Source organism: Xyrauchen texanus, chromosome 40 (genome assembly GCF_025860055.1).
Source record: "Xyrauchen texanus isolate HMW12.3.18 chromosome 40, RBS_HiC_50CHRs, whole genome shotgun sequence".
Taxonomy (NCBI): domain Eukaryota; kingdom Metazoa; phylum Chordata; class Actinopteri; order Cypriniformes; family Catostomidae; genus Xyrauchen; species Xyrauchen texanus.
This window is the reverse complement of record NC_068315.1, coordinates 23550335-23575500: the sequence shown is the minus strand read 5'-3', so window position 1 is coordinate 23575500 and position 25166 is coordinate 23550335. Positions and strand designations below refer to the sequence as shown.

Here is a 25166-nt window from a genome sequence, read left to right as displayed (position 1 = left end):
TGGTGTGGCTGATCAGTGTATGTTACAGTTGGCAAGGGAAAAGGGGAGCAAACAAGCATTTTACAAATGTAACAAACAATATACAGTACACAGGGTTGGGAAGGTTACTTTAAAAAAGGATTCCTCTTCAGATTGCAGAATACATGATGTAAAATATAATTTGTAATGTATTACATTAGATTACACAAGGTCAGTAATGTAATCTAAATACTTTGGATTACTTCTTCAGTACTGGCAAATTTTTCACTTGTTTTGACTATAAACAAGCAAATAAATTTAAATTCTGATTGAGAATATGATTTTTGCAGTACATCTTTACTCTAATGTCAAAAGTCTTACTAGAGAAAACAAGTTATGCTCCAATGTGCATTTTCGTCAAAGATATATTGGTTGTAGCTTTCTATACGATGTTAAAGGCTACATTGGTTAGCATTTCTTGTAAAAATACCCTAACCTATGGTACCCTAACAAGGCATGTAATCGTGTATTTATTGGATTTATGTTACATTTGTCATAGCGGTTCTGTTTTCTTGTTATGCTGTAGAAACGTGATGTAGCTCCTCTAAGCTGCCAAGGGAAAATTCCCAAATGACGTCATATCCACCTTTTCACTCTCAACAGTATGAAATTGTATGAATGTAACCAGTGGTGAGCCGTGCATTAAAAGTCTAGGCCTTCAATGTGATTCATGCAATAAAGAAAACACAGTCTCACAATGAATAAGACACCCAATGCCTTTGGGCATCATATACATTATGTCACAGCAAACTAGTAATACCAACTGACATTTATTAACACGTCCATGCACGAAAGCTAGAACTTGAAACAACACTTAATGCTCAAGCAAGCCTAATTTTAAGTTCAGCATGACTGTTTTGTGAAATGAACGTCTCCCGGACAGACATTCAAAAATCATAATTTTTCATATGAATCTAACAAGGAGGTCTATAATACTTGGAAAAAATCTATCAAATAATATTTGTGATTTAAATGTTGCTTGCAATAAATTTAGTTTTGTCAAAGTACAGGGTTATACTTCGTTCCATTCAAGGTGGATGTGGATTTTCCTACCATAAATTCATTCCATTCCCCAAACTGCAATGCTCCTGTTAGCTTAGCAGGGGATTGACTCTCATTAGAGATGTCTCCTAGCAACGCAACTGATAAACAATGCTGCAGCGCTAGCATTTGTGCTACAGGTGAACGATTATCAAAAGAGATTATAAAGTTTTATACACCTGTTTCTGCAGGAGTTTGTTAAACAAGCTCTAATGTCATGTAATGTGGGAACGAAAGGAAGCCTCCACATGCACGCTATGTCACCACGGATTGACAGTCTCGGGCGTGGAGGCATCTGAGCTTCATCCTCTACCACCTGGATTGGCCACCACGAGGACTTAAAGCTCATTGGGAATTGGGCATTCCAAATTGGGGAGAAAAGGGAGAGAGAAAAAAGAAAGAAATAATACTGTATATACATAAATACTAATACATAGGCCTAATAGTCAACATTAACAAGTGGTATATAGAGTGCAGTAATGTACCGAATGCATAATTTATACATCAAAATAGCTATGTTTTATTAGCAAATATGGTTGTTTATAACTAGAAATAGCTGACTTGATTCATGCGCAGTACAGGGATCCATTAGCAGCCTAAAATCAGAGATCCTGCAGTGATTTCTAAATAATAGGCTTTGAGAAAGAAATAAAACCTGCAAATACATTTCTCATATGCAAAATATTAACCTGTTAGAGTTTGTTTTTATAGCATTTCAAATTTGATTTAGTTATCAAATGCAATGCATGTGCGAAGTCTGAATTATTCATGGAATCCATGAGCAGTTATGGCTTCATGGTCTAATTTGTTAGTCAATTATGTTCAATTAAGTGAAAAACATGCTGATTTACCAGACAGACCAATTTGGAGAGTTGTGCAAAAGCTTCTCGCCCAATGAGACGACAGGGGGCGGAGCGCGAGGGAGTGTTGACGCCTCACAAAAAGTTGGCTAATAAGGACAATTCACCAGCGTTGAGCGAAAAAGTGAAGTATAAAGGTTCAAGAAACAAGAAAAGCAGTAGTCGAGATATCAGCAATTGTATTTGAAATATAACGATTTACTAGATAGTTTAAAAATTTTCACAGCGTCCGAGGCGCCTCGCGCGTCAAATGCGCTACACTGACTGTATTGTAACATTTATATTTTAACTTCAATTTACATTTCTTCAACGGGGACTTTAATATGTCGAAGGAGCCGGATAAAACTTCTGAGAGAGAAAACTCAGTTTTTGCTGATGATGTGGACTCTGACCCAGCGTCTTCTCCATCAATATGCGGCGAACAGGGATCCCAGGCACACAAGCCGGACAGCGAGGACGATGAGCGCTTCCCCCCGTGTATACGAGATGCGGTGTCGCAGGTGCTTAAAGGCTACGACTGGTCACTGGTTCCGATGCCTATGCAGGGCAACAGGTCTTTGAAAGACAAGCCTCATGTGAAGAGACCCATGAACGCGTTTATGGTGTGGGCTCAGGCTGCGCGCAGAAAACTGGCAGATCAGTATCCGCATCTCCATAACGCAGAACTCAGCAAGACTCTGGGCAAGTTGTGGAGGTAAGTGGGTGTTTTGAGATGGATGTCATAAAGATATTTTTAGTCACACATTGCATTACAGCGTTCATAAATACTACTGCACTTTAAAAATAACCTAAATGTGCTTCATGTGGTAACATACATTAATTAATTTTATTCAACTCAAAAATCTGATTAAATGTACTTGACAAATTAGGTTGCATCAATGAAATGAGAGTTTATGGGAACAAAATCCTGTCAAAAGTATTGTGGCCACGGGTCCAAAAATAATATGTGTGAATCAAAATAATAAGTGTGAATAAAAAACGAAAGTAAACGCAGATAAAAATAATAAGCACAGATAAAAAAAAATAGCAAGCACTAATCAAAAATATATAAACACATTTAATATATGCTGTAAACAAATTTACAATTAAAGCAAAGTCATCAGAATTACAAACAAAATCATGTTTTCCTTGGTTGTATTACTGTTTTTTGTGCTCTCTGACAATTTTTCTAATTTTCATTTTTTATTTTTTGTTGTATGTTTGAGCTGTATTTGTCTTTGCTTTTATTTCCAATTTCTGCGCTTGGTTTTCCAAAACTTGTGAATAGAGTTTCATGTAAATCAGGGGGTGTTTTGTGTCCCCATTGGTCCACTAGTTCTTGATCGAGAGCTCCTCCTCTAGCCAGTCATTCGAAGAGGGGAGGTGATGTCACTCCAATGCGACTCCGACGGCTGCTGCTCAATCGTACGATGGTAGATGAAGATGGATAACCGTCAGTTGGCAAATCCTGGACAATCACAGGTAATTGAATATAACTATATCATTTGTGGTTGATGGACACGCTGCTTGTGTCTGTTTTTAGGACTTTGGCTTAGGTGTAATGAAGAATGGTTTCTGTCATTTGTTGCCTCTTCTGTGAGTAATTAACTGATGGATCGCTTTAGTTTGTTTTGATGATTTGGATGCAGGAAGCCATGCAGCCCTTGCCTCTAGACCTGGATTATTTATATTTTGTATGCACGAATGGCATGATTTTGATTACTTCTCAAGCAAATAATATACATATGTCTCAAGAGGTAATGCGGAGTTAGGGGTGTCCCATTTGTCCAGCTGAACAATTGATGAGACACGTCTTGTCTCCAGTCATTTACTAAGAATAGAGCAAAGGTTTGAAAGACTCCACATTACCTCTTGAGGCATATGTATATGATTTGCATGATAAGTAATCAAAATCATGCCATTTGTGCATACAAAATATAAATAATCCAGGTCTAGAGGCAAGGGCTGCATGGCTTCCTGCAGTCTTGACAAAAGCTTCTCTAAGAGCAAACTTAGCACTGCCTATGAATAAAACAAAATGTTTATTGAAATAATCAAAACAAACTAAAGCGATCCATCAATTCATTGCTCACAGAAGAGGCAACAATTAACAGAAACCATTCTTCATTGCACCTAAGCCAAAGTCCTAAAAGCAGCGTGTCCATCAACCACAAATGATATAGTTATATTCAATTACCTGTGATTGTCCAGGATTTGCCAAATGACAGTTATCCATCTTCATCTACCATCGTACAGTTGAGAAGCAGCCGTCGGAGTCGCATTGGAGTGACATCACCTCCCCTCTTCGAATGATTGATTAGAGGAGGAGCTGTCGATCAAGAACTAGTGGACCAATGGGGACACAAAACACCCCCTGATTTACATGAAACTCAGTTTGGAAAACCAAGCGCAGAACTTGGAAACAAAAGCAAAGAAGAATACAGTGCAAGCGTACAATTTTTTTTAAAATATGAGCAAAATTGTCAGAGAGTACAAAAAACAGTAATACAACCAAGGAAAGCATTATTTTGTTTGCAGTTCTGATGATTTTGCTTTAATTTTTCTGTTTTATTTAGTTGTTTTTTTTGCAGCATGTTTTAAATGTGTTTTATATATATTTGATTCATGCTTGTTATTTTTTAATCTGCGCTAATTATTTTGATCTGAGCTTTTTATTTATTTTTGCGTTTTTTTTTTTTTTTTTAATCTGCGCTTATTATTTTATGATTCCCACTTATTATTTTGGTTCAACCGTATTATTTTTGGATCCGAGACCACAATACTTTTGACGGGATTTTGATCCCATAACAATTGCCGGTTTTTTAGTGATTAATAACATGTACTGTACATCTTGCATATTTGCATATGCATATAAAACACTCTGTTAGTAATTATTTGTAATATATACGTAGCATGTATTACATGTAATATGAACATTGTTATATATAATGGACAGGATTTCATTTAACTATTATCAAATCTTACAGAATAGAATATTTTTATATCATTCACACAACTGTTTCAATTGGATCATGCATACATTTCATACAATTCTGTGCTTTGCAATTGATGGTCGCATGAATGGACCAGGCTGCTTTCTGAGAGCGAAAAGAGACCTTTTGTGGAAGAGGCAGAGAGACTGCGGCTCCAGCACAAGAAAGACTATCCGGATTATAAGTACCAGCCTCGGAGGAGAAAAAGCCTGAAGCCAGATCAAGGTGAGCTGGACAAGGGAGTTGAGAAGAATCATAACACTTCGGATCAAATATACAAGGCAGAACCGGGTATGAGAGGCATTCACCATCAACCGCTCCATGGTGGTGAGTTGCACCCATGAAAAATATCTTATTTTAATTATAAATGTGCTATATGCACTTTATTATTTTCTATTTTTCCAACTCAGTGCAACAACCATGCAACAGTTTTATTATACTGTAAAAAAAAAAATTCGGCAGATAACCTAAAAATGTGCTTTATGTTGTGCCATCTAAATTAACTGGTTTTATTCAAGTCAAAGTTAATAACGATCAGATCAGATAGAATTAGTGCCACTTTTTAAAGTGTAAGTTATTGTGCAAAATATGTCCAGCTTAGTGCAATAACCAGCATGTTATTGTTGCATTATATGCACACAAACATATGCATACTTTATTTTTCCAACTTAGTACAACCACATGGCCCTCCCACACCGCCCACAACCCCGAAGGCCGATCAACACCAAGGCACGAAACTGGAGTCCCGGCTTACATCAGAGAGCGCGAGACAGAACATCGATTTTTGCAATGTGGACATATCAGAGCTCAGCAGTGACGTCATAGGCAACATAGGCACTTTCGACGTCCATGAGTTCGATCAATACCTGCCGTTAAACGGCCACACAGTGGTTAACACAGACAACAACAGCGGGCAGCACTCCAGTTCTGGCTGTTTCAGTACATCCTATCAACATCACCATCACCACAGTAATGTTTCAATGTGGAACAAGAGCTCAAACAGTACAAATGAGTCAAGCCAACAAAGGCCGCTCATTAAAACAGAACAATTAAGTCCCTCTCATTACAGAGAGTCTCACGGGTCACCGACCCAGTTTGAACTGGGCTCATCCTCCGTCTCCAGTTCCCTCAGCGAATGTCCTGACCTGCAGAACTCCAGTTACTTTACTACATTCTCCGGGTACCCAACCAGCATTTATCAGCATCCATATTTCCATTCGTCCAGACGACCCTATGTGACTCCCATTCTGAACAGTTTGTCAAGTCCTTCTCACAGTCCTGGTGAAAGTTGGGAACAGCCCGTTTACACAAATTTAACTCGACCATGATGTGATTTTGCCCTTGAAATAAACCCAGTTTAGGTGTTATTTGAGATTGCTCAGACCTCTTCTGACACATATTTGGCGTTCGAACATACCTAATGTCCTAAAATGCTGTCTGGGTAGGTGGCTCACTAGGTTTTGAATTACATCGTATTTGTGATCCTGGAGAGTCAGAAGCCAGAGTCTGTGTCTATACAAGAGGTTTATGGATAAAAGTTTTATGCTGTCATTTCATAGTCTTTTTAGGTGGTTTTCTAGACCTTTGGTTTTTCTGTAACCATCATTTTTCAACATTATTTTGTGTTTATACTTTGGTGTGTATGGCACAATACAGAAACAGTATAATATAATAAGTAAAAGCCAACTGACATCAAACTCTGCCAATACATAATTTTAACGCAATTATGCATGTTCTTCATGCTAAAATCCTTTTAAATCTAAATTTGCAATACTGTCTGATGTTTAAAGGTTTAAGTGTAAATACTGTGTGTGTGTGTGTGTGTGTGTGTGTGTGTGTGTGTGTGTGTGTGTGTGTGTGTGTGTGTGTGTGTGTGTGTGTGTGTGTGTGAGCGTGTATTTATCACTTTGTGGGGACCAAATGTCCCCATAAGGATAGTAAAACCCGAAATGTTTGACCTTGTGGGGACATTTTGTCAGTCCCCATGAGGAAAACAGCTTATTAATCATACTAAATTATGTTTTTTGAAAATGTAAAAATGCAGAATGTTTTCTGTGAGGGTTAGGTTTAGGGGATAGAATATAAAGTTTGTAAAGTATAAAAACCATTATGTCTATGGAAAGTCCCCATAAAACATGTAAACCAAACATGTGTGTGTGTGTGTGTGTGTGTGTGTATGTGTGTGTGTGTGTGTGTATATATATACAACCCCAATTCACCAAGCTGGGACAGTATGGATAATGCTAATACAAACAAAAAGGAGTGATTTGTAACTTTTATTCGCCCTGGGCTATGTTGAAAGCAGCACATTATTTGATGTTGTACATTGTGAATGTAATTTTTTATTTTTTTAAATATTCAAATCAGATGATTGCATATATATACATACTTAAATAATATTAGGAATATTTATATTACTTATTATAAGTAATATTTAAGTTAATTTAATATTAAGAGATTTGACATATCATCTGGAGTACAGGCCAAAGCCTTTACAAAGCTTGAAAACAAAAGGAGAGAAACAACAAGTGAGGGCAAGAAAAGAGAGAGAGCTAATTCCTAATGACAGCGCTTCTCAAAGGGCTCTTTGTTTTGATTATAAAAGAGGCATTAATGTTGAGAGAGGGGAAATAGTGCCACAAAACAAATCAGAAAATCATTAGCACTGTTGTTACATGAAAAAAGTACACAAGAACAGACACTACCCTTTGCTATCTGGGTAAATGGCAACAAAAGCAGCAGCAGGCACAAAATGCATTAACTGTGTGCAAGATAACTGAATACGATCTTCATGCTGTGGAAATGAGCCAGTGATTCCAAAACAGATGGGTATGGGTGGACTAGGACTACTTTTCTTTCGATTGCATTTAATTACATGGAGGATTTTGAAATCACAATCCACAATTGAATTAGTGTTGACATACAACTTGCATCATTTTGCCTGCTGACATTAACGGATCTTAAATCTCGAGTTATGATTAGTAAGCAGTAAGCACTACAAGATGTTCTGTCTCTTACCATTTCAATTAATGTAAAATTTAACACAATTCTAACTCTTACAAATTTATCAGGATTATGTTACATTGTATTACGTTGAAAGGTTATTGTATTCAGCTTCTAATCTCTGAAAGTTGCCATGTGAAGATCGTTGTGATTGTGATCTTCAATGCAAGTGCCAATAAACACTGAGCCATTCAAGAGACCCCCACATAAAGAGAAAATAACAGAAGTCAATCTGACAATGATTGCAGCAAGTTAGGTCAGTGGATAACATGAAGCTGGGTTTGTGTGATTAGGGAGGTCCATTGTTTAGTCCTGTAATTACATGCTACAGTCCAAGTGTTAGGAACTCTTGAAATTTTAGGTGATGAAGAATTGAATGGTGTTTTATATAGACCTTGTCAGGATTTACATATTTTTTTGTTTATTTTTCTTTAATATTACATTATATCCATGTGCTTTCCTGTTTGTTTGCACGTTTTTTTTTTGTTTTTTTTTGTTTTTTTTTGCACAAACTTTTCTTTATACACATACACAAGTATGTATTCAGTAAATTCTTCATAAAAAACTGTATGCTGTTGATATGGTGGTCTCACAAGTTGGATTTGTAAACAGGGGAGACCGGAGCTGTTTCTTATAGTGTTTATTAACTACAAAATCTGTTGGCAAAAACAATGGTTTGATATTTTTCGATGTAACCTTTTACATTTGTGCTGTTTCATGGATTGTTTTGTGTTTATAATTATTCTTTTTTTTTGTTTGATTGATTTTTAAACTAGCTGAAAAGTAATTAAAGAACCTATAATAGGCTTTGTAATGGCAGGTTCCCATTGTGACAACTTATCCCATAAAGTTTGACAACATGAAAAAATATGAATTCAAGGAACTTTATCTTTTTTCCCAGGCAACTGGTGAAAAAATGTCAAAGCTTTACTTCTCTCCAATAATTTAAGGTATGTGTAATGTCGCTAGCAGTGGCAGGCAGATGAAGATGATGAAGTGTGAAGAACCCAAGTGCAGTTTTATTTACAAATCAAACAAAAGTAAAAGTACAAATCAAAGCGACATAAACATGGAGAGCTGGATCAAGGTGTGGCTAAGGAGTTTAATGAACAAATAAACAAATACAAATAATGGGTAAACACAGATAAAACAAGTAAAACATCCACGATGGGAAGCAAGAACATAAACAGGAGCAAAACATCTACGAAGGGCACTGGTCTTACGCGGAAGGTCAAACACATCTAACAACTGACCAGGAACAAACAAACAATGCGGCATTATATGCACAAAGTCTAAAGAGTAAATTAAACACAGGTGAGGACAATGGAAGACAGCTGGCAGTGATGAGGGCAGGGAATAATAGGAAGTGTAGTCCATGGGGAACAGATGACAGAGGCAAAACACGGGGCAGACCACAGTGAATTGTGACAACAACATTACACCAATGCAATACCTGACAACTGACAAAGGCAAACATGAGGGCTTAAATACATGAACATGCATGACAATGACAACCAATCAACAGACAGAACTGTAAACAAGATAACAAGACTAATACATTTTAACCAAAGAAAACAAGACACATGAACAAGGGAAACATGGCAGGATCACATGACAAGATCACATGAGGGAACAGGAAAACACATGACTATAAAACAGGAACTAAACTATTAAAATAAGACATGAAATCAAAACATGAACAAAACTCATAAACATAACATATCCACCCCGCAAGTAGCGGCTTCCGATGCCCAAACATAAACAAACAATGGAGTTCAATAGGGAGATGGGGGGTGGGGTCCTTGAAGCACGGCCTGGCGAGACATAGTGTGGAGCATGGCCTGGCGAAACAGGGCATGGAGCATGGGCTGAGCCAGTGGAAGGTGGAGCATGGGCTGAGCCAGTGGAAGGTGGAGCCATGAGAGGCTCAAGGGGTGGAGCCATGGAAGGTGGAGCCCTGAGAGGTTTGAGGGACAAAACTGGAGATCTTGGAGCCTGGAGAGTAGCTGAAGGCTTGAAGGACCAGTGTGGAGCCAGAGGTATGGAGGACCAAGGCCATGCCAGAGGCTCGGAGGACCAAGGCGGAGCTGGGGGATCGGTAGACTGAGGTGGAGCCAATGGGATTGAGAACCAAGGCGGAGTCATAGGGATGGAGGTCTCCGGTGGAGTCGAAGGATCGGAGAGCCAAGGCGTAGCCGGAGGATTGGAGAGCCAAGGCGGAGCCAGGTGCTAGACAGACCAGGAGTAGCTGTAGTGATGATGAACCTCGCTGAAGCTGATAGGCTGGGAGACCAAGGTGGATCCGAGTGAAAGTAGAGCCGAGGTGATGTTGAGGGATCGGAGGGCCAAGGCAGATTCCAGGGCTCGGAGGGTCTAGGTGGACTCAGAGGGTTGGAAGTTACCCTTGTCTGAGATGTCACAGGGGACGATGGTTGAGGAGGAGGAGGAGGAGGAAGAGTACTCAGGGTGGACACAAGGGCGGGAACCAACTCCAGGTCTAATAGCTCAGTGAGAGCTGGCTCTGGGACAGACAAGGCTTGCAATGCTGGCTCTGAGACTGAAGAGGATTGCAATACTGGTTTGTTGGCTGTGGCAGGCGTGGGCATTGGCTCGTTGGCCGTGGTAGGCGTGGGCGTTAGCTCGTTGGCTGTGGCAGGCGTGGGCATTGGCTCATAGACCAGAGGTGAACCTGTGACATGGCATGGAGCAGACTGAAGCTTGGCTGGGACATGGCACGGAGCAGACTCGGGCATGGCGGTCACATGACATGGAGCAGATTGGGGATCAGGGGCAGAAGGTGTCGCAAGCTCTGTGATCATGACGTGGCATTCTGGCTCGACGACCATGACGTGGGACCCTGGCTCGGCAACCATGACGTGGGACCCTGGTTCGGAGCCAATGACGTGGGACCCTGGCTCTGCAGCCTTGACGTGGGACCCTGGCTCAGCAGCCTTGACGGAGAACTCTGACATGGTGACTGAGTTGCTGAGTTCCTCATCTACAATTTCAACAGTGAACCAAGAACTGCTCAGTGTAGGAGCATAGTCAGTGTACTGAGCCAGACTGGGGGTAATCCAGGCATCATGGAGGCTCATTCAAGCCTGCACGTAAAATATCTTTGAGGGCAATCTCATTAAAACCAACCTTGCAGGCCAGAGCGCAGAAGTCCTCCACATATCCTTAAATGGAATGGCTTCCTTGGCAAAGATGTAGTAGCTGAAATGCTGGGTTAATTTTGAAGGTCAGGTATTCTTTAACGTTGCTAGCATTGACAGGCAGGCGAAGACGATAAAGAACTCAAGTGCAGTTTTATTTACAAATCCTAAACATGAATCCAAACAAATGTGAAAGTACAAAACAAAGCAACATAAACATGGACTTGACTTGACTTGACTTGACCAACATTACACCAAAACAATACCAGACAACCATCAAGGGCAAGCATGAGGGCTTAAATACATGCATGACAATGACAACCAATCAACAGACAGAACTGTAAACAAGATAACAAGACTAATCAATTTTAACCAATGAAAAGACAAGACTGCTAACAAGATAATCAACAACGAACCAATGAAAAAAAGAAATGAACAGGGGAAACACATGACAGGATCACATGACAATATCACATGAGGGAACAGGAAAACACATGACATGAACATGACTATAAAACAGGAACTAAACTATTAAATAAAAGACATGAAATAAAACATGAAAAAAACACATATATACATATGTATGCCTATACAGAAACTGACATTCAGAAATAAATCTGCCATGAGAAATATTCACTGGACTACAAGGTTGGACTAGCCCTAATCTCACCTATACATCTTCTAAATAATAACAACATTTTGCACACAAAAAGTACACTAAAAAAACAAACAGATATTTTTCAAACTACTGCAAACCAGTGGCGGAGCTAGGGGATGGCCAGGTTTAGCCGTGGCCACCATGGACCGATGGTGGCCCCATTGGCCACCCCACTCGCAATTGCTGTTTAAGCCCCCATCCCCACAGTCTGATGATATAAAAATGCTACCTGAACATTTCTGTGCCACCACAGACTGAGTGCTTGCCCCTGCCTGGCCACCCCTTTGAAAAACTCCTGGATCCACTCCTGCTGCAAGCACAATTCTAAAATAATTTGTCAATACTCGATTTCATTGCACTCTATTCATTTAAATGTACTTAATCCATTTGATTTGGGACTACACAAATGCTTTTTGTGGCGTTATTGTTAATGTAGCATTGATGAAACTAGGCAGGGGATTTCTAGTTTCCAGCATTCCTTGCATGGAATCGATATGGAGAGTAAATGTACAAATGAAGTGTTATTTTAAGTGTTTTTGTGCAAGATAAATACAAAGGGGATACTTGATCATTTTTAATGTGTTGTTAAGTTAAGATTTTGAAGAGCTTCTGTTATGTTGGAGATTTGGTGGTTACCATTATGGTGAAGAGTGAAGCTTGAGCTTAGGATGAGGACAGAGACATATTTACAGTATTGAGCAATTGTAGTGCTAACTATGGCATAGTTACCAAGTTAAACTCTGTTGTGCTTTCCACCAACATTTTTAGCATATTAATATGCAGTATCACTAGCCAGTTTATAAAAAAAATGAAAGAAGTTAATTTGAGATACTTTGACATGTTTCATTTTGTTGTGTTTACCCATTTCAGTTAGGTTCCCTCTATAGTATACGTATATTTGAGTTGAGATTACATACTGCAATAATTTTAAGTTAATAAAACTCATTTCAAACATGTTGAACCACTGTCCACAACTGAATCAATTTAAGCTATATAAAATAAATAACACACACACACACACATATATATATAGCATGCTATATAGGCACAGTTCACACTCTCCTTCATGTAAATAAACACACAATGTAGCTTTTTTTAAACTCATTTTCCTTTATGATTTCACTGTGTATTTGAGAAGTTTCATGTTTAAGTCGTGATTGACAGATAGTATGATGGTACTCAGAGTCTTCTTTACCTTCCCAGCCCACTCTAGTGAAGTAAATAGGATGGTCAGTGCTTAAGCGTTCCCACCCTAATTAATGATTTTCTGCTGGGTTGAAAACAGCCTCCTGCTGTGTAATTTATAGTGTCTACTCAGCTTCACTTGCACAGCCCAGCCGCCAATGACAACAAGCAACCAGACAGAACCAACATTGACATACACAATTCCACAGTGCTGTGGAGCCAGGCGGATGGGGATGAAGGCAGTGGAATGCATCAGGTCAGGCAACGGTGTCTGACAAACCCCGACCCTATTCATACACAGTCACACACACACCAAATTACAAATGACCTTTTCTGTAATACGCATTTTGTAAATATGACAATAGCGCAACTAAAATACATTTTAAGGATACATTATGAATGTATTATTATAGTATATTCATTTTTAACATTTGCACTGATTTAGTGCTGCCATTTCCATATATGTGACACTAGTCCACCAAATGAGAAACTGGTAAAAGCATTGTACCAGTTACACACCCAATGTACCCCCCAAAACATGGCATTTATATAGTACTTTTTGTTACAGAAAGTTAAATTACCCTTATTTTAAACTAATCAAAACTGAACATTGTAACCTGAACAGGACGGCCACAGTTAACCTGTTTTAAGAACAGATATGTTCAAACACATTAAATAAGATGAACAGCTCAGTTTCGTTACAGAATGGCTAAAATCACTAACAGCACCTTTAAAGTTTGATCAGTTTCTTAAACAATGCTATTGTATAGCTTCAGAAGACTTGTAATATAGTGCATAAACTGGATGGATTACTTTTATGATCCTTTCATGTTGCTTTTGGCACCATTCCCAAATCCCTTTCATATCATGGAAAAGAATGGCCAGGATATTCTTCACCTTATGTGTTCCACAGAAAGAGAGTCATGTGGATTTGGAACAACATGATGGTGCCTAATTGATGATTGAGTTTTCATTTTTGGGTAAACTATTTCTTTAAGAATAAAGGGACGTGCAGTTGCATCTTAATCTGTGATGTGCTGCCACCTTGTGGAGGTGGATTACTCAAAAACAGAATTATCAGCATTGCAAGATGTATTGACAAAAAACTGTTAATGAAGCTCTTAGTCACCATTTACACATAACAAAAGTAGTATGGAGAATAATATGGTGCTATGCTATGAAATGATCTGCTCTTAAAACTGCCCTTCATATGATATAATTATAAATCAGAGCTTCTTCATTCAAATATTGATTTCTAACATGGTTTCGAGATGTTCTCCTTTTTGCAGAAAAGGTTCAAAGACCATTTTAACTGAACAGAAACAGAAAAAACATTTGGACAATTGAACAAAAATCATTTTGCTTAGTGTCTGAGGGTACCACAATACTTTAAAGCAGCATTTGCTTGGATATACAGTACAATACGGTATTTCCCATTTATAACATCAGTCAAAATGTATTGCAAAGAAAATGCAACAACTTGTACTAGGTGCTGCCAGCCAACCATTTCATTTACAGAGTAAATGTTAAGTTTGTATCTTTACATGAAGAACATTCACATACTATATCTATACAGTAGCTTGGCGAATGACACCCAGTATGTCTGCTTTGGTAAAGAGGAGTTTAACCAAATACAAAGGGACATTCACAACAATGAAACCACAGTGATTATGCTCTGTTAAGATGTTGTCAATGCAGTCCAGTGTCTGGTCCATTAGTACTAAATCAAGGTAGAAAGGGAAATCTTCTTTTGTAGTTTTAGTGACTTGCTGTGGTCCAGAGCTCACCCCAATCTCCATCTCAACATATCCAGAGTCATTGGACAGAATTACTGTTTATTGTCCAGTCCCACCTGGATGTAGGCAGGTCTACAGCCAGCATCAAGGCTTGTGCTTGAAATGAGCCTCAACTAGAAAGAGGATACATTTTGGGGAAATTAGGGAGCATGTAAATGAGATTTATGTACAATTAGGACTGGGTGAGATATTCAGCCTGATGTCATGGAATCACGTTACTATACCTACAGTACATATTTGCGAAGTTATTTTAATGTGGCATATTGCATGTATCGCAGAAGTTACCTGGTAAAATGAACACTAGAGGCGCTACAACAACAATTTTCATGGTGCTGAAAGTTTCATGTGGAAAATGGCAGATTACCACACAACATGTTTACTATAGCGCATGACTTGTAAGTCGATACAATTGAAATTTTGCATCACATAACCAACTACATTTACAAGCTTGTGTTGAGTGTGATCAAAAACTGGTGATGCAAAGGACCGGGGTACAAGTCCTGAAGAGCATATGTGTTGAAATGTGAGCAAACAATGTCATAGAAGCACCACAAAATGACATGGTTTCTTTAGTTGTTGTGTTTTTCATCTTACAATTGCTTTTTCTAACACTATCGTTTAGGTTTTTTTTTCGGGTGGCGGAGGACAAGTCTCAGTTGCCTCTCTGCTTCTGAGACTGTCAATCCGTGCATCTTATCACATGGCTCATTGTGCATGACACCGCAGAGACTCAATGCATGTGGAGGCTCATGCTACTCTCCACGTTCCACACACAATTTACCACACACCCCATTGAGAGTGAGAACCCCTAATTGTGACCACGAGGAGGTTACCCCATGTGACTCTACTCTACCTAGCAACCGGGCCAATTTGACTGCTTAGGAGACCTGGCTGGAGCCACTCAGCATGCCCTGGATTCAAACTAGCGACTCCAGGGTTGGTAGTCACTATTGTTTAGGTTTAAGGTTTTGGGGTTTAAGGTAAGGAGGTTGGTTTTGTTGGTTTAAAATTTTATAGAGCATTAACCATTAAACTTCATCTGTTTGGTAGAAAATGTAACTCGCTTTTAGCGCCACATAGTGGACAGTTCACCTTGGAACTGCCGCAAAACATGTAATAAACCACAAAATATAATTTTGCAAAAATGTCGCCACAGTCATGTAATTCTGGTTTTATCAAATATTCACAAATATATTGCAACAATATAAAATTAAGCAAAATCATGAATATTACAATAATTTTAATATGCTTTTTATTCTGACATTGCGTTTCCTAAAGACCTAGGTTTATTTATCCTTCCTTGTCTGGTAACTCACTATTTACCCTCTGATTTAAACTTCAGTTAATCTGTAATTTAATCTGTAATATTATAAAAATGCAGATAAATAATTATTTGTTGATATTTTAAAGCTATTATTGCTCAGCCCTATGAACAATAGAGGATTACGATTGGACAAACTATATCTCAATGTATTTTATGCAATCATCATGGCAATACTGCAATATTCTTATGGTTATTAGCCTTAGGGGTATGTGTGAATGGACGTGTGTTTACCTGCGTACTCCTGTGGCATCATGGGTCGGTTAACAACTCTCTGAATGGCAGCGATCCAGTCCTTCTGTTCTGCCTCTGTTTCACAAGCAAACAGGAATTTCCTGTCAGGTGTTTCAATGGTGATGCCATACTTCCAATGGTAGCCTTGAATAGAGGGCGGCAGTCCAGGTACGACGGTATAGCTGTTCTCCTTGCTGCCGATGAAGACCTCTCCACGTGCAAATGCATCCTAAAAGAGTATTAGAGACAATTATAAAGAATGCTGTGTGACAGCACAGCTCAACATTTAAAAAAAATATTTTCTAATGCCATTTGGGAACTGAGTTTTATGTAAAGGTAAAGTGTGTCATTTTTTCAATGTTAAAGGAATATTTCACCAAAAGGTGCAAATTCTCTCATCATTTACTCACCCTCATGTCATCCCAGATGTGTATGACTTTCTATTTTCTGCAGAACACAAACAAAATTTTAGAAGAATATTTCATCTCTTTAGATCTATACAATGCAAGTGAATGGTGGGCAGAACTTTGAGGGTCCAAAAAGCACATAAAGGCAGAATAAAAGTAATTCATAAAACTCCAGTGGTTAAATCCATGTCTTCAGAGATGATATGATAGGTGTGAGTGAGAAACAGATCAATATTTAAGTCTTTTTTTACTATAAATTCTCCTCTCTGCCCAGTAGGTGACGATATCCAAGAAGTATATAAATCTCCAAAAACAAAAGAAGAACTCTGGGCTGTTAGAAAGTAGAGATTGATAGTGAAAAAGTACTTAAATGTAGATCTGTTTCTCACTCACACCTATCACATCACTTCTAAAGATATAGATTTGTTGTATGGTCATAGTCGTATGGATAACTTTTATGCTGCCTTTGCCCTTTATATGTTTTTTGAGCTTGAATGTTCTGGTAACCATTCACTTGCATTGTGTGGATTTACAGAGCTGAAATTCTTCTAAAAATCAATAACATCTGGGATGGCATGAGGGTGAGTAATAAATTAGAGAATTTTCATTTTTGGGTGAATTGTCCCTTTAAATTTCTTTCTCCTATCACAGTATAATGTGTACTATGGAGTTAGAATTGTTTCTCATTCAGAGACAAATGGAAAGAGATTCACAAATAGAAAGTTTGTTCAGAAATAAATTGATTGAGATCCACAAATAAATGTAAGGAGTTTCACAAAAATTGAATTAATTCACAAATAAAAATAATAAAGTTTTGCACAAAAAAAAAAACATATTTACAAAAATATTTTTACAACTCATAAACACAACTCTGCCCAGCATTCATTTGTGAATTGCACACATTTATGTTGTGGATCGCTTCCTGTGCATTTGTGGATAGCAGCTCACATTTGTGAATTCTGAAACATTTCTTGCATGAGGCTGCGGGCAATCCAAATATAGGTGGACTCCACCCATCTTTTACTCAAGCCAATCAGATAGCGGCCCCATTTCTTGGGCCAATCATAGCACATTCTATCTTCAACCACTCACACAGCTCTGGAGTGGTGGTGTAGTGGTCTAAGCACATAACTGGTAATCTGGTAATCAGAAGGATGCTGGTTCGAGCCCCACAGCCACCACCATTGTGTCCTTGAGCAAGGCACTTAACTCCAGGTTGCTCCAGTAGGATTGTCCCTGTAATAAGGGCTCTGTAAGTCGCTTTGGATAAAAGTGTCTGCCAAATGCATAAATGTAAGTCCCTCATGAGCATGGAATCAAGCTCATGCAGATATGCTCCTTGGCCACAAACTTTTTGGTTTCACATAGGTCCACTGAAGGTCATCTTTAAAACGCTCTCGGGAGGCTATTTCCAGTCATGCCAGTGCAGCTCCTATCTAATGGAATGCAGAAAGACCAAAATCTCATAAATCTCCTTTCTACATACTTTGACCACTGGGTGCTAGAGCTTCCCAATGTCTCCCATTCATTAAATAGAAGTGGCCCGTCTCTGCTAAGTAGTCTCTGGTGGACTGCCTTTAGCTCTTGCGTAAGAAATGTTTCAGAATTCACAAACGTGAACTGCCATCCAAAAATGCACAGCAAGCGATCCACAAATAAATGTGTGCAATTCGCAAATAAATGCGGAGTTGTGTTTGTGAGTTAAGAAATGTTTGTATAATTAATTTCATTTTTGAGAAACTCCTTACATTTATTTGTGAATCTCTTTCCATTTGTCTCTGAATTAGACTCCATAGTGTACACACAATTGTAGGTTTCCCCAAAAAAGTGTAAACACTGTGGCTCTGTGTTGCTGTCAAAATGTATTTATGTTTTATGCGTCCCAACCAGCCCAACATGGTTTGGGGTGGGACTATCTGTTTGTTTGACCAATGGAAGATGTGGAGAGTTTTTGAGAAACCTGTTTGATTTTCCTTTTTATTTATTAAATGATAATATAAAATAATTATAAAATACATATGAAATGATATAAAAAATATAAACATATTTATTTTTGCAATTCCGTTTGTTGTCGCTTCTGCTGCAAAAATTACACACTTCACCTTTAACCAGAACAATATGCAGTGACTTTTACTCACCATGGGATCTTTAAAGTACATTAGTCTCCTATCATCCATAGTAAACCACCTTTTCTTAAAACCTTCAGTGTGCTGAAAAGTTGTGAAATATCAAATTCTGGTCAAGTTCAGAAATGTATCTCAGTAAAAACAGCACAAACATCTAGAACTTGATGCCTGAATTTCCAGTGCAACAGGTTGCTTTAATGACATGATAACGGTTGTTGTCTAACGGTCTCTGATGATGGTCAAGATAAAGTTAAAATGTAGTTGGAACCAGTTTGAAACACTCACCCTTGGGCCAGTTTTCTCCATGTAACCTTCCTTCATGAAGTTCCTTGTAAGTCTTGGTACCAGCTAAATCAAAACCATACACAGATAAAGAAAACATACTTCAAACCTCACCTAGACGTGTGTGGGTGGCCACCTCATTAAACATGTACAATGTAAATTTGAAATATGGAAACATGGATTATTTTAAACATGCATTCATAATCACCATAGTGAGTTTCATGCTCATAAATCATTTTTAAGTGTGTCAGTTACTGGAAGAAATTTGATTCACATACGTCCTCATCATTAGCTCCAGGAAATGCCACCTTTAGGTAATGAAACCGTGCTGCTCGGATTGCAGTGAACCAGTCCACCATTTCCTGAACACATACACACACACACACACACACACACACATTCAATGAGGACTGAGGGAACATTATGCAGTGTTTAGCTGTGGCCAGCAGAGGATGCTTTATGATGCAGTAACTGTTTTACATCCTCCACAAGGTGTGGTATGCATCAGACAGCATTACTGGCAACACTTCAGTCACAGCTAGCTGTCTCATCTCAGATCTTAAAGAAAGAAAAATCCCTCTTTATCTTGTCTAAGTGCTAAGACAATGTCGAACCTTCTTGTTGTGGACTTGTCTGTAAACTACATATCTTAAAATAGATTGTTTCAGGTTCTATGGTATGATCAATATTTGTAAATTAAGTTTGTGAGAGGGAAATGAAGAAAGCACAATGGACATTTTGGAGCTTTTTCACAACAATAAGCCACGGCTCTTGTTTTGTGGAGAAGCTACGTCATCTGGTCCAACTTACAAATCAGAGATGACCCAAATACATACATATGCATTTTAGCCAAGTTTATCTTCAAACCAGTCTAACAAATGAAAACGCTTAAGTCTAAGAGGTTTACATGATGATCAGTACATCATCTGATTAATTAAAAGGGGTCATATTCTGAAATTGGAAACACTTTACAATAAGATTGTATTTGTTTACATTAGTAAATGCATTAGTTAAAATGAACTAAAATTGAACCATATATTTTACAGCATTTATTAACCTTGGTTAATTTATAAAAATAGAATTGTTCATGGTTAGTTTATGTTAGTTCATAATTCATTAACTCATTTTAATACATACAGTACAAAATTAAAAATGTTCAAATGTATTAATCTATAATAATTTCAAATGTAATGTTGAAATTAACACTAACCAGGTTTAATAAGTGCAGAAAACAGTATGGTTCATTGTTAGTTCGTGTTAACTTGTAACTAATGTTAATGAACACAACCGTATTGTAAAGTGTTTTTTTAAATAAAAGTGCTTATTGCATTTACAGTAAATATACTGTTATGGTGCGTTCACATACAAAGCAAAGAAAATGTTCGCCTCGCATTGCTTGCTCGAGTTTGACTGCTGGATTATACATTTGTTTTTAAGTTAGTAGCACAAACCCGCGAGTATTCCCCCTTCTCTTCTGGAAATGGACAGGAGGTGGGGCTTCTACGACTTGGCTCATAGTAAAGTACAACCAAAAGCTGTAATCAAGTAGACGCGCATATTTTCAGAATTTACCAGGTAGTGCAACTTCCTCGCTCACTTTCCACCAAGCGATGTCTTTTATCGTCCGGTATCTGTACATGTATGATATTGTTTCATACAATTCCGGATGCCCACACTCCGCTACAAAAAAAATGTCATCCATTTTTCCAGATTTCTTCTGCTACTACGTCAGTACGTCAGTGACATCTGGACACATCATGTAATTTCTCGCTCAAGTTGAAAAATGTCTTTGCATTGACTTTCTATGTAATCGCGCCGCGTGAAACGCTTGCTTCGCATTGTATGTTCACTCCCATGGCCTGAAGTGGCACCCTAGTGACTGATGCTAGAGGCTGTAGCCTTTAGCCTCCTCATTGGCGTGCCTGTCTCCCATACAGGAGATGCCAGTTCGAGTCCTGCTCGGAGTAGGTCAAACAGAACTGGTTACATTTAAAATATATTTTTTTACAGCGTTTATTATTTGTTACATATTTTTTAATGTTAGTTAATAAAAAATTACATTATTGTTAGTTCATAGTGCATTAACTAATGTTAAATAATACAACTTTTGATGTGAACATTTTGAAATTAACATTAATTAAGATAAATAAATGCTGCAAATGTCTTGTTCATTGTTAGATCCTGTTAACTATTGTTAACAATAGTGTTACTGGGAAAGTTTACTCAATGTTGTGTTGTTTCTGAAAGCTAGAAATAGTCAAAAAACAAGTGGCTGACTTTTACTTTTAATAAGGCTTCTGGTCATTTCAATCTGACCATATCAGTGTCAGCGGCACATATTAGCACAGATAGTTTTGTGATTCTGTCACAATGTAACTTTCCAAAAGAGGCTTTGCAAAAAGGCTGTTACTGAAGGATTGAGGGGGCAATCCAAAGTTTTTGGACCCAACAGCAAACAGCAGCCCATGAGTAAATCTTCTTTCACAAGTAACGAGGGCATTTGCATAGGATTCTTAAAGGTACATGCACAAATACATTGCATTTAAAGGGATAGTTCACAAAAAAATGAAAATTCTCTATTTATTTTATTCACCCTCATGCCATCCCAGATGTGTATGACTTTCTTTCTTCTGCAGAACACAAACAAAGATTTTTAAAAGAACATTTAATCTCTGTTGGTCCATTCAATGCAAGTGAATGGTGGCCATGACTTTGAAGGCCTAAAATGTAGTATAAAAGTAATCCATATGGCTCCAGTGGTTATGTCTATATCTTGTAAAAGTCATTTTTAACTGTAAATCTACACTTTCACTCAAATGTGGAAGTGACTTACACTTTCACATTCAGCCCCCTACTAGTTTAGGCTGGTCAAAGGTGGAGATTGATAGTAAAAAAATTACATAAATATTCATCTGTTTTTCACCCACACCTATCATATTGATTCAGAAGACATGGATTTAACCACTGGAGTCATATGGATCACTTTTATGCCTCCTTTATGTCCTTTTTGAACTGTCTAAGTTCTGATCACCATTCATTTGCATTGTATGGATCTACAGAGCTGAAATACTTTTCCAAAAATCTTAACTTGTGTTCAGCAGAAGAAAGAAAGCCATTCACATCTGGGATGGCATGAGGGTTAGTAAATGGAGATATTTTTTTCTTTTTTGGGTGAACTATCCCTTTAATTCACCCCGCCATTGGTGTATGTGTGTGTGAATGGGTGATTGGGACAAAGTGTAAAGTGCTTTGTAACCTCTTGTAAGGTTAAAAAAGCGCTATATAAGTGCAGACCATTTACCATTTAATTCTAAAGGTCAGATGGATGGTGGAAAATGGTTGTATAAAACTAAATTATGCCAAAGAAATAAAAAGATAACAAAAAATGAATATGAATCCTCTGAATAAAAGCTGAATGTAATGATGGTTATGAATGGAAAACAAAATTTCAAAATAAGACCTTGACAGGGACAATGTCGATACATTTCTACAAGAGCATATTAAGCTCATATCCATGTAGGTCAGAGACTCAAGGGCATATACCAGAGGAAAGAAACAATTGTATGGGCATTAAAAAAGGCATGATACCTTACTGTCTTCATGGTACACAAAGATATTTCTGGTGCTGTTGTCTTTGAGATAGGTGATCTGCAGTCCACAGGGGTTGCCTATTTTAGCTGGCTGGAAAGTAGCATTTAGGGTTTCAATCCTCATTATGGCTTTTGCTTCTCTCGCCTGGAAGACAAAAGAAACAGCTCAGCCATGAACGCATGCCTTTTGAATGGCAAAACATTTTGGGAACTGACCAGACACTCCCTAGACTCACATTACATTTTTATGGTGCTGGACTCTGATGTTTTTTGGATTGACACAGTCTGAAGTTATTGTGTGTGTGTGCGTGCATGCGTATGTGTGTGTGTGTGTGCGCGTGTGTGCATGTGTGAGCATGCATTTATCACTTTGTGGGGAACAAATGTCCCCCTAAGTATAGTAAAACCCTAATTTTTTGACGTTGTGGGGACATTTTGTCGGCCCCCATGAGGAAAACAGCTTAGAAATCATACTTAATTATGTTTTTTGAAAATGTAAAAATGCATAAAGTTTTCTGTGAGGATTAGGTTTAGGGGTAGTGTTAGAGGATAGAATATAAGGTTTGTAAAGTATAAAAACCATTATGTCTATGGAAAGTCCCCATAAAAGACAGAAACCCAACATATATGTAGTGTGTGTGTGTGTGTGTGTGTGTGTGTGTGTGTGTGTGTGTGTGTGTGTGTGTGTGTGTGTGTGTGTGTGTACTTAGCTATAATTCGGGGACAAAATAATTCTTATAAAAACATATTTTTATAAGTTGGATTAATAATGTTATTTTAAACTGGATTAGTTCATGTAAAAATGATTAGTCTGTTTGTGGAACTCAAAAGGATATTGTTAGTCTTAGTCACCATTCACTTTCATCACATCTTTTTTCTTTACAATGTAAGTGAAGAGTAACTGAGGCAGTCATTCTGCCTAACATTTTCTTTCGTGTTCCACAGTGCAAAGAAAGTCATTCAGGTTTGAAAGAACATAAGGGTGAGTAAATGATGACAGAATTTACATTTTTGGGTGAACTGTCCCTTTAAATTCTAAAAATACAAAGCAGCCTACAGTCATTATAATTAGCTTTACAAAAAAATACAAATAATATATGGCATGTCCTTATTTAGATAGTTATGTAAACGTGTGTGTTAGAGTGTGTGTTTGTTAGAGAGAAAGAGAGAGAACTAACATCCTGCTTGTTGAAGTACTTGAGCGCTCCCTCCCTTTCAGACAGAATGAACTTGCGACTGAAAAATTGCCCGTTGTCTCGACCACGTTTCCATAGAAACCCCTCTCTGTACCCTAAAAAAGAAAGGTAAAGAAGACAGATTGAAGCCATGAAGCAGAGGTTTTCTTTCCATGTAGTAATGAACTATGTAGTGTCTATAAATATCTACATCCTAAAAAGTATTTTTGTTAAAAAGGAAGTTCAAGTTTATTGTAAATAACTGATATACGGAACTGGATTTTGACAGATTCTAAATAACATATGAGTGGGTGTTTGCCCTTGCAAAACTCACCATGATGCTAGGGTGGTTGCCAGGGCATTGCTATGCGATTGCTAAGGTGTTGAGCTGCTATTGAGTGTGCTGGGTGGTTATTATGTGGTTGTTTACTAGCCAAAAATCCCACCCCCAAGTCACTATAATATTAGCCACCTGGTCTCATATAATCCCTTCACTATAATTATGATTTTCACTTGCCTCACAGCACTTTTCTGGTGAAATGAACAGTAGAGTAGCTACAACAAAAAGAACTTGTATTCCCTTTAACACAAATCATGGGTAAAATGATTCATAATCATAATATCAGTTTATTATCACTTACTTCTCAAGCATAACTATCATATTAAATCAAAACACTTTTTCTCAAGTAAAAGAGAGATTCTTTTTCCAAGAAAGGGCCAAAAATCAAACTTTCATTATATCAAATTGTATTGTATAACAATATAAAAGTTGCCCTGTTACCCTCCTTTATGACATCATAATATTAAAAAAGAATTCTCTGCAATCTGTTATATTAATGCAATGAAAAGTAAGCACACACACATACAGTACTGTGCAAAATGTAAGGTACATCAGATGTTTCACAAAAGAATTTGTATTAATATGGTTATTTATATCTCCAGCTTCGGTGTGTCAATAGGAAATATAAATGCTAGACTCCCAAACATTACTTTTGGCAAATTGAAAAGATTAGAATAGAAGAACAGGGAGCCCTGCAACAGATGTCATGGCCCCACAAATCCCCCCAACAATCATCGTGTCAGTCGGAGATTACATAAAGAGACAGAAGCAATTGAGACAGTCTTAATAGATAGAAGAACTTTGGCGAATTCTCCAAAAAGCTTGGAACATCCTATCTGACAACAACCAAGAAAAACTGTGTCCAGGTGTACCTAGGAGAATTGGGGCTGTTTTAAAGGCAAATGTAGTCACACCAAATATTGATTTAGCTTTTTATGTTTACTGGACTTTGTATGATATGAAGTGATAAATGAAAAATATTTATGTCATTATTTTTTAAGAC

At 37.8% G+C, this 25166-nt stretch overlaps 3 protein-coding genes across 4 annotated transcripts in view; 1 reads left to right on the top strand and 2 right to left on the bottom strand.

The window, feature by feature from the left end:
- Window positions 1-2046: 2046 nt before the first annotated feature.
- Window positions 2047-7960, top strand: LOC127633148 (transcription factor SOX-8-like). Of its 2 annotated transcripts, none has more exons than XM_052112030.1 (3): window positions 2047-2613; window positions 4989-5116; window positions 5564-7960. In XM_052112030.1, the coding sequence occupies exons 1-3, from the start codon at window positions 2243-2245 to the stop codon at window positions 6217-6219; spliced, it is 1155 nt and encodes a 384-aa protein (XP_051967990.1). In that variant the 5' UTR covers window positions 2047-2242; the 3' UTR covers window positions 6220-7960. The 2 variants fall into 2 exon arrangements, with proteins under 2 accessions (XP_051967990.1, XP_051967989.1); XM_052112029.1 differs by having other exon boundaries at window positions 4989-5218.
- A 2026-nt stretch (window positions 7961-9986) lies between these two features.
- LOC127633324 (uncharacterized) lies at window positions 9987-10740 on the bottom strand. The gene has a single exon (XM_052112364.1). The coding sequence runs from the start codon at window positions 10738-10740 to the stop codon at window positions 10036-10038; it is 705 nt and encodes a 234-aa protein (XP_051968324.1). The 3' UTR covers window positions 9987-10035.
- A 1930-nt stretch (window positions 10741-12670) lies between these two features.
- The window catches only part of LOC127633149 (arf-GAP with dual PH domain-containing protein 1-like), a 30636-nt gene continuing 18140 nt past the window's right edge, over window positions 12671-25166 (bottom strand). The window contains exons 5-11 of the mRNA XM_052112031.1: window positions 23827-23939; window positions 22647-22793; window positions 19337-19420; window positions 19062-19124; window positions 18789-18860; window positions 16244-16472; window positions 12671-14801 (exon numbers count right to left, since the gene is read on the bottom strand). Of these exons, the coding sequence (XP_051967991.1) occupies window positions 14773-14801; window positions 16244-16472; window positions 18789-18860; window positions 19062-19124; window positions 19337-19420; window positions 22647-22793; window positions 23827-23939 (737 nt within the window). The 3' untranslated portion in view covers window positions 12671-14772. The remainder of the gene's footprint in view (window positions 14802-16243; window positions 16473-18788; window positions 18861-19061; window positions 19125-19336; window positions 19421-22646; window positions 22794-23826; window positions 23940-25166) is intronic.

Coding starts and splice junctions, on each gene's coding strand:
- LOC127633324 (XM_052112364.1), bottom strand. CDS start 10,740: ATGGTCGTCGAGCCAGAATGCCACGTCATGATCACAGAGCTTGCGACA.
- LOC127633148 (XM_052112029.1), top strand. CDS start 2,243: ATGTCGAAGGAGCCGGATAAAACTTCTGAGAGAGAAAACTCAGTTTTT. Junction 2,614..4,988: donor ACTCTGGGCAAGTTGTGGAG/GTAAGTGGGTGT, acceptor TGAATGGACCAG/GCTGCTTTCTGAGAGCGAAA. Junction 5,219..5,563: donor CCATCAACCGCTCCATGGTG/GTGAGTTGCACC, acceptor TTTCCAACTTAG/TACAACCACATGGCCCTCCC.